The sequence below is a fragment of the Kuraishia capsulata genome, genomic scaffold, assembly GCF_000576695.1.
Source record: "Kuraishia capsulata CBS 1993 genomic scaffold, Kuraishia_capsulata_scaffold_2, whole genome shotgun sequence".
Classification (NCBI taxonomy): domain Eukaryota; kingdom Fungi; phylum Ascomycota; class Pichiomycetes; order Pichiales; family Pichiaceae; genus Kuraishia; species Kuraishia capsulata.
In genome coordinates this window covers 997,073-1,005,235 of record NW_019172951.1, presented here as the reverse complement: position 1 = coordinate 1,005,235, position 8,163 = coordinate 997,073, and the positions used below count along the sequence as shown (strand labels likewise).

At 45.5% G+C, this 8,163-nt stretch overlaps 6 protein-coding genes across 6 annotated transcripts; all 6 read left to right on the top strand.

Moving 5' to 3' along the window:
* Positions 1-1,195: 1,195 nt before the first annotated feature.
* KUCA_T00001817001 (uncharacterized protein) lies at positions 1,196-2,260 on the top strand (the record flags this gene model as incomplete). Its single annotated transcript, XM_022604037.1, has 1 exon — positions 1,196-2,260. One exon carries the CDS (start codon positions 1,196-1,198, stop codon positions 2,258-2,260), a length of 1,065 nt encoding a protein of 354 aa, XP_022457858.1.
* A 442-nt stretch (positions 2,261-2,702) lies between these two features.
* On the top strand, positions 2,703-3,320 carry KUCA_T00001816001 (uncharacterized protein; the record flags this gene model as incomplete). The annotated part of the gene is made up of 1 exon (XM_022604036.1): positions 2,703-3,320. One exon carries the CDS (start codon positions 2,703-2,705, stop codon positions 3,318-3,320), a length of 618 nt encoding a protein of 205 aa, XP_022457857.1.
* Positions 3,321-4,187: 867 nt separating this feature from the next.
* KUCA_T00001815001 (uncharacterized protein) lies at positions 4,188-4,436 on the top strand (the record flags this gene model as incomplete). Its single annotated transcript, XM_022604035.1, has 1 exon — positions 4,188-4,436. The coding sequence occupies one exon, from the start codon at positions 4,188-4,190 to the stop codon at positions 4,434-4,436; it is 249 nt and encodes an 82-aa protein (XP_022457856.1).
* A 60-nt stretch (positions 4,437-4,496) lies between these two features.
* On the top strand, positions 4,497-4,844 carry KUCA_T00001814001 (uncharacterized protein; the record flags this gene model as incomplete). The annotated part of the gene is made up of 1 exon (XM_022604034.1): positions 4,497-4,844. One exon carries the CDS (start codon positions 4,497-4,499, stop codon positions 4,842-4,844), a length of 348 nt encoding a protein of 115 aa, XP_022457855.1.
* A 938-nt stretch (positions 4,845-5,782) lies between these two features.
* KUCA_T00001813001 (uncharacterized protein) lies at positions 5,783-6,838 on the top strand (the record flags this gene model as incomplete). The annotated part of the gene is made up of 1 exon (XM_022604033.1): positions 5,783-6,838. One exon carries the CDS (start codon positions 5,783-5,785, stop codon positions 6,836-6,838), a length of 1,056 nt encoding a protein of 351 aa, XP_022457854.1.
* A 287-nt stretch (positions 6,839-7,125) lies between these two features.
* On the top strand, positions 7,126-7,707 carry KUCA_T00001812001 (uncharacterized protein; the record flags this gene model as incomplete). The annotated part of the gene is made up of 1 exon (XM_022604032.1): positions 7,126-7,707. The coding sequence occupies one exon, from the start codon at positions 7,126-7,128 to the stop codon at positions 7,705-7,707; it is 582 nt and encodes a 193-aa protein (XP_022457853.1).
* Positions 7,708-8,163: the final 456 nt, after the last annotated feature.

Below are 8,163 nucleotides of genomic sequence, written 5' to 3'. Positions count from 1 at the left end.
TCTTAGCTGCAATAGAACTAGCAGCACGATACCGCAACCCCTTTGATATCCACTCATCTGCGTTCTGTGGTCCTGTGATGAGCACTTGTGAGATGCCCTTGGGTTTAATCTTCATATCAACGGCATCAATAACAACATTTGCATTTTTGGACTGACTTTCCATGTTTGTGAGCAGATCCTTGCACGAATCCCCATAGATCTCAAACAGAGACATCGTCACTGCATAGCCTTCGGTCTGAACATGGCCTTTGTCTGAGCCAATCAGGTTGTTTTTGAACAAAGTCCGTAATGTCTGAACATCAACGCGTGGCTGATCTGCAATATGCTCAAAAATGCTAGAGAGGGTACGCGATACTGCTCCATCAGACCCAAAAATCGTCGTTGTCTTCCCTGTCCTTGAAGGACCCATGGCAACAACAAGAGAATCGTTTTCCATTGCCAATAGGGAGCCCTCAACTAAAGGCTGCAATCCTGAATCGTACAGGTCGGTATCGGTTTTATAAACACCATCAAATATGTACGAGGTGGCGTATTTGGAGCCTCTCACACTGATGGTCTTGGAGTCTATCTCTTCAATTAGAGGCTCCTTTTGGTCAATTCTTGCATCTGACACATCCTGTCCAGCAGATTTTAGTTTCAGCAGTGAGGTGAAATGCTTCATACTGAAAACCCTTTTTAATAACCTTGTGGTGGTGCGTTTTTAGAGAAGATTTCAACAACAAGAATCAGGACGCGATTCTTGTTTGTTTACAAAGGTCGTGAGACAACAATGTGGGAGGTTAAACGACTCAGAGACGGTTCACGCACGACAATCATTGATTAACGCAGAAAGCCTACAGATACAGCGGTCGGTTAACAGGATTGGTTTGGGTAATATGAGTGTTTTCTGGGCAATATGGGCTTCATAATGAATTTCTGAGCACTCACAACAATATTGTATTCTTAAAATCAATTTTCAATATGTAAATCACCCGAAATTTGTAACCCTACCTTAACTGTGTATGCGATACCCAGTCCGAGGCTCCTAACCGCGTGAGTTGTGTCAATCCCTGCTGATCATCTGGAAGGTCATCGGTAGTCTTCTTCCGCACGGTAACGGGACTGGTATATTCGAGCTCGGTATATCAGGCAAGAACAGTGTCATTTTGATTTGTTTCCCAGTTTTTTTGACGGTCTTCCGACCACTTTACACACAATGATATACAGGACGAATTTGGTGCTGATATTGCTCGTAATCAGCATGGTGATTACAGTGGCTTATTTCTCAGACTCCGCAAAGGGCACCCTACAAGTGCTGGATCTTTCTGAGGGTGCTACTTCAATTATCCAGAAACTACAAAACGCAAACTTAGACGAGAAAACGGACGCTGACAAAGACAAAGACAAGGAAGACGAGGCGCCTGGTCTGGATCCGTGTACACTGAAACACCCGCTAAATGGGGCTTTCTATGACTTAACCCCGCTGGGATCGCTTGGTTCCGAGGGAATGACTCAGGCGTGGAATGCCAAAGGGTTTGATTACGGTTTTAACTTCACACTGGGAATTTGCTCCTCACCGTTGAAGAAGGCCGTAGTGGCTGCAGGCCTGGGCGACGATTTCCCGGATGCACAGAACATTTCCCGGATTGGTGGATACTACACGGACACCTCTGGGGTCAAATACTCGATTGGAGAGTTCAATACGACGCCGCGTTTTCGTGGTCGTAAGTTGGTCATGGAGTACACTGATGGAAGTTTCTGCAAGAGTCTTCCAGGCGGAGAAAAAATCCGTCGTTCCACTCTGTTATCGTTCACATGTGATCGTGAGATCATGGCAAAGGCTCAGATCAGTTTTGTGGGTGCTTTGCACGACTGTGACTACTTTTTCGACGTGCGGACAATCCACGCGTGTGCTACTGCAGCCAAGAAGGACGATCTGGCCATCATCTGGATCTTCCTGTTGATCTTCTTGGCAGCACTTGGAGTTTATTGCAGCGGAGGAATGATATACAAGAGGATTGTGCTGAACCGGAGAGGGTGGAAGCAGCTGCCCTCATATGGAATAATGCACAAAGTGAAGAGTGTCTTCACGGGCCAAGTAAGTTATATTTTTTTGCAAGAATCCCCATGGCAATGCGGATCGGAAACTAACAGAGGCAGACAGAATAGGAGAAACATTAGATTTGACCGGAACCGTTTTGACACGAATAACTTTGACTATTTGGGCAGCCAGAATGATCTCATCGATGTGCTGGACATTGATAGCGATGGGACTTCGTGATAGAGGATGATTATTCACAGTCAAAAGAGCAGCCACAATGTTGCAGGGCTCCAGGTCAGTTATGTGACTTGAGCTGGAAATCCCGCTTCAAATTCTCTTGCATAGAGATGTTCTCAAATAGACATCAGTCGCTTTGCTTATCCCAATCTTTGGCTGTCATCAGCCAGAGAGTATGGGAGCAGGGCGTGAATTCAATGTTTTGAGCATACCGAGCTGAATCGTCAGGTATTTTTAGAGGGAAAAATGTATTCACAAATGGTAATAAAATGCAACCCCATAGACTTCTAACCTAAGATGACCCCGGACCTGGCCCAAGGTAGTGCGCCAATCCAATTCTCGCCAAAATGACAGCCTTTTTTGTACACACTGAGCCACCCCTTCTTCTGTAGTGCTCTTTCCTTAGTATTCTTCCTTGTTAATAATACATCGCAAACTAGAAAATATGTCTAGCAGAAAGAAGACGATACTCAAGGTGATCATTTTGGGAGACTCTGGTGTTGGCAAGACCTCGCTGATGCAGCAGTTTATCAACGGCAAGTTCTCTAACCAATACAAGGCAACCATTGGAGCAGACTTCTTGCCAAAGGACCTGGCCATAGATGACAAGCAAGTCACAATGCAGATATGGGACACAGCAGGCCAGGAGAGATTTCAAAGCTTGGGGGTGGCTTTTTACAGAGGTTCCGACTGCTGTGTGCTGGTGTATGACGTTACCAATACCAAATCATTCGAGTCCATTTCCTCATGGAAAGATGAATTCTTAGTACAAGCCAATGTGAAAGACCCAGATAACTTTCCTTTTGTTGTGATTGGAAACAAGATTGATGTGGAGGAGAACAAGAGGCTGATTAGTGGAAAGAAAGCCCAAGCGCTGTGTGCGCAACTAGGCAATCTGCCGTACTTTGAGACGAGTGCCAAGGAAGCAGTTAATGTGGAACAGGCTTTTGATGTTGTTGCTAGAAATGCTCTCCAGCAGGAGGAGAGCCTCGAGTTTGCGGACGATTACACGGATGCTGTGAATATTCACGTTGATGGGGACAACGGGTCATGTGCGTGTTGAGGATGTATTCTGTGTAATAACGAGCTGTTTGGGAAGTGAATAGTAAACGGTAGTATAGAATTGAATTGTTTGTTGTACCAAGGGTTGGCTTCACCAGTTGAAGAGCAAGTACTACCTCGAAAGGTGCTCTAGACTACAAAACCCAAGAAGATAATGGGTGTCCAGATCTAAAGCTTCTCAATAGTATTCACCTGCCTTTTCGGGCTCTTTTGATGATGACCCCAGGCTTCTTCATTTCCACAACAGAAGTCACACCGGCCTTGCCAGCCAGTGTCGTGAGTGGATTGCATTTAGCTTTGGGAATATGCAAGATTACTCACTCCTTCTGATGGAAATCACCTGGCTCCTATGAAAACAACGCATAAAAAGGAACAAAGCACCTAGCAGTTGTTCACAAAGACTGGAATGTTTTGGCTTGAAGTTGACTTTTATTTTTTTGTCCGGTTTTGTGGCAAAAAAATAAAAACTCAACGGTGTGGGCAAGCCTTGCGTGGAGTGCAGACGACTGCAGGCAGGACCGGTTTTAGTGTACCGGTTTCTCATATTATTATGCATTCCGGTACTATTCCGGGAAAAAGACGGTAAAACCGGCATACTTTCCGTCCGTCAGCTCTTATCGCGCGCGATACGGAGTTCGCGCTTACAGTCCCAGGGAAGTTTAGCAAATTTGTCATAGTATCAATTGTATAAAGGTAGGACTGTTGTGGGTAATTATGAGAATCGGTGTAGAGAGGTGAAGCCACCGAAGTCTGTTGTTGACAAGCAAATGTCTTCAGCCGTGCTAGCGCCGTTTTTCTACATCAGAGCCGCGGCGAAACCATATATCAGTCACCCACTATTTGTGTTTCTCATAATCTCTTCCTCCCGATGGTTACTTCTGTTGGATTGCGATACGTAATCGGAGGTGTCTTTGCATTGACCTTGCTTGGATATAGAGAAGCATTTTATCTTTTGGGTGGAATTGCCCTTCTAGTTGCGTTTCTCGGTTCCTTGTGCATTGAGCCTGCTTCGGTAAACGCAGAAAGTCTGAAAGACCTAGACCATATTGGGGTTGCATTAATGCTTTCGGGATCATTGTTGCTGGTCACCGGTCTCACCGAGGGAGCCACCTCGTGAAAACCTATTTTTTTGGGGGTTCTGCTCCTATTCACGTTCTTTGCTTGGGAACTGTCTATCATGAGAAAGTTCAAAAGGTTCAACCACGTTAAAGTGCTCATACCTTTGGAAGCATGGGCTATTCCGAATATTGTCGCATACTTACTGGTAGATGGCATAGGCTATTCTGGTTTATTTTCCCTAACATTGATGTCAGTGGAACTTTTTCAGTACATTTCGCTTAACCCTGCTTTGATAGCAGGTCTCAAAGGCAGTACAAGTGCAATCGGTCTCTGCATTGGTTCCCTCCCCGCGTCCCTTGCATTTGGTAAACTGCCACCAAAGTATGTTATTCCTGTTTTTAGTGTCTTCTCACTTGCAAGTGCTATTAGTTTATCAAGATTGGACTATTCTACCGACTCCTGGTGAAAATATGGACTAACTGGCCTGGCAATCGTTGGTTGCAAGAATGTCTCGGGTTTGCCTGATTGGGTTTGAGGTATACACATAAATGGAGCGTGATCATTTATAGAAGAAAAACTAATAGGACCATAACCTAGAACCATAGTCTAGTACTATACTTTGTAGTACGATACTTTGTAGTACGATGCCACCTCCATCAAAGCGACAGGACCGTCGTACTCTTACCATTTCAAGAACTCCAATCTTTCAGATATAAACGGGGACTTTTCTCGAGAACTCAAATTTTCATTTCAGTAACTCAACTTCATTCCAGTTGCCGTGTGAAATGAGTATAAGTATAACCATAAATAGATTAGAGTGTCGCTTTTGTATTTCACACTACATTTACGGATCACCACGTGGGGAGGACCGAACAAGACGTTAAGCTGTACGATGTTTGCGCCTCACCTCCTCTGACAAGGCACACACAATTTGACACCGCGCCAGCAATCCAGTCTTTGAAGCAAATCTGCCACGTTTGTCTTCGCTTCTCCGCTTTTCCGCAAAATACATCACTCAAAGCGTGCATAACCACTATCTTCCACTCAGGCGCAAAAATCGTTTGCGCCAGAGAACACAGTGCCTGCCGACTTTCCCAATACGATTTGTTTTCCAACTCGGTTTCACTCAAATACTTACTGATATTCAAGCCGGTGCTATTAGGCTGATCTCTAATCACTTTCCACTGTTTTATAGTGAGTGCAGCATTCGTTACCAGACGATGGTCCGCAGAGAGGTACTGGAGAATTCACGGGTAGCACAAGAACAAGGGCTGAATCGTATGAACTCCGAGGGAGTAAATTTTCAGCTTTAAAGCACCTTAGAGACATTTGAGATTCCAAGCTGATCAATCCACACCAAATTTTGACCAAATTTCACAGCAAAACTACACATATACACTCATAATGGACGTTTCCATACGAAATTCGCCGCGGATTTCGACTACATCCTCAGGTTCATCCCCATCTCATCCTAGAATGCAGCCCAGGGAGTCAGCTAGAGACTCTGCTCGAGAATCGGTGCGGCTTGAGAGTGTGAGTGACGGTGCTAAGATACACCAAGTGCCGCCTCAAACATCTACAGAGAGCAATAGCTCTGATTCAAGCTCGGACCTGGAGCCAGCTCGTTCCCAGTTCCATTATGATACGAAATATATGAGGACTGTACCGGTATCCGAAACAACAGATATGTTGAGGGGTGTTCCAGCCGGTGTCCCTTCTGAGGCTCCCCCCATTTCGGTACGAAAGGTCCTGCCCAAGCGGTTCATCGAATGTCCTCGCGAAGACCTCATCACGCTGGTGTCACGAATGCTAGACAGTCTTATTTCAATCAACGACGATATTCGCCAGCAGATTACTTCCAACCAACTCACCAGGTTCCATTCACGTGCTCCGCCTGCCATATCTGTTCATTCTTACCTAACGCGACTGGCCCAATACTCCTCACTAGAGAATGCGATTTTGTTAACGTCGATATACTACATCGACTTGCTTTCAAGTTCATATCCCACTTTTTCGCTGAATTCGTTGACTGTTCATAGGTTCTTGCTGACTGCTACTGTCGTTGCAGCCAAGGGTCTTTGCGACTCCTTCTGCAGTAACCACCATTATGCCAAGGTTGGAGGAGTGCATGTGAGCGAACTGAATGTTCTGGAAATAGAATTCCTCAACAGAGTTAACTGGCGTGTGGTACCGAGGGACTTCAACTACGGTATTGGAGAGAGAAGAGGCAGCACTGGCAGCGACGTGCCGACTGATGGCTCTTCGATTACAACAATAGACGCAGCAGCAGATGTTCTGGACATGTACTATAATCGAATGGTGATGTTGGTGGGCAAAGATGCGAACGATTCCACGGTGTTTGCGTTCGAAGATCCCAGGGGACAGAGGTCTGTGCTGAAGCGACCCGCAGACCATGACCTGGAACCGCGGGAGTTCATCGCGCCAGGAAGGCGTCGCTAGTGTAAGGGAAGGTCATACGGTTGATATGAATAAAGTCATTGGAAATTAAAAATTTCAAGGAAGTGAAAGTAAATCTCGAAGTAGGCGTGTACCCGGCCCAAGGGTCCCGCCAGGCGTGTACCCCGCCTCCACCCTTGAGCATGAGCTGCGTCCAAACGAAGAGCCTTGCCGAGGCGAGTGAGTAAACGAACTCACCTTATCCTCGCAAGATTTTCAATTATTTTGACCAAAGCGAACATATTATACAGATCTGATATAGAATTCTTCAACTGTCCATCTTTATTTTCATGGAGTCTTCTCATGAATCAATTATTCTCCAACACCCCTATGCGGCGCAACTCATGGATGCTGCATCAGGTTTTCATCGAGTTGGATCAAAACTTCACACCGAAGAGCACAAAAACGCTGCACTTTTGACAGGGGCAACTTTGTCCGGTCCTGGAATGATAGGAGAAGCCCCTGTGGTTTTTTCGCAATATGAAGGAGATCCGCGTGCTCCTGATATGGATCATAATGAACTGGTATGTTTCTACCATCTGGGATCGCGTCTGTGTGGTCATCCAGGGTTAATCCACGGAGGACTGTTAGCAACATTATTAGACGAATCACTTTGTCGATGCGCGTTCCCTCTCTTTGCAAGCGGACTCGGCGTGACGGCACGGTTGGAACTGGATTATCTTCGTCCGACACCTGCGGACGGTTACGTTGTTCTGAAGGCTCAGGTTTTGAGCAAGCAAGGGCGTAAAATACGTGTTAAAGGAGTCATTGAATCATTTGAAGGTGAGGAACTTGTTCAGGCTACCATTTTGGTAGTTGAACCAAGATGGGCGGGAACACTTGCTTCACAAGATCCCAAGACGACGACGTAGATTGTGATAATAATCTAGAAAGATGTAGATTTAAGAAATAATTGCAAATTTCAGAATTGAAAGTTAGTTCTAGACTGAAGTTATAGAAGTAACAAGCTCCTAATCTTCAAATCTGGACATTTCATGTAAATTTTGAAATAAAAACAGCATATTCAGGCACTCTACTGCCTATACTGATACCATAAATAATACATGGAAGCCGCACCTAGCAGTGCGTCAACCAAATCATTGTAATTACCCGGCCCTGCTGTCCTATATGAAAAAATCATCGCCTGTCCTTCTTCTCTCTCTTCTCTTCTACACCAAACGTCGCCAGAAGATCAGACTCTCACGTACATGGCCCTTGCCTTTTACCAGAGCCATCCGGGGTCTGTCTTTGCCAATGGCACTTTACCCAGTTTTTGGAACCCCTTCTAACCACTCACCCTGAACCTTTTCCGTTTGGGTGGTTTCTCT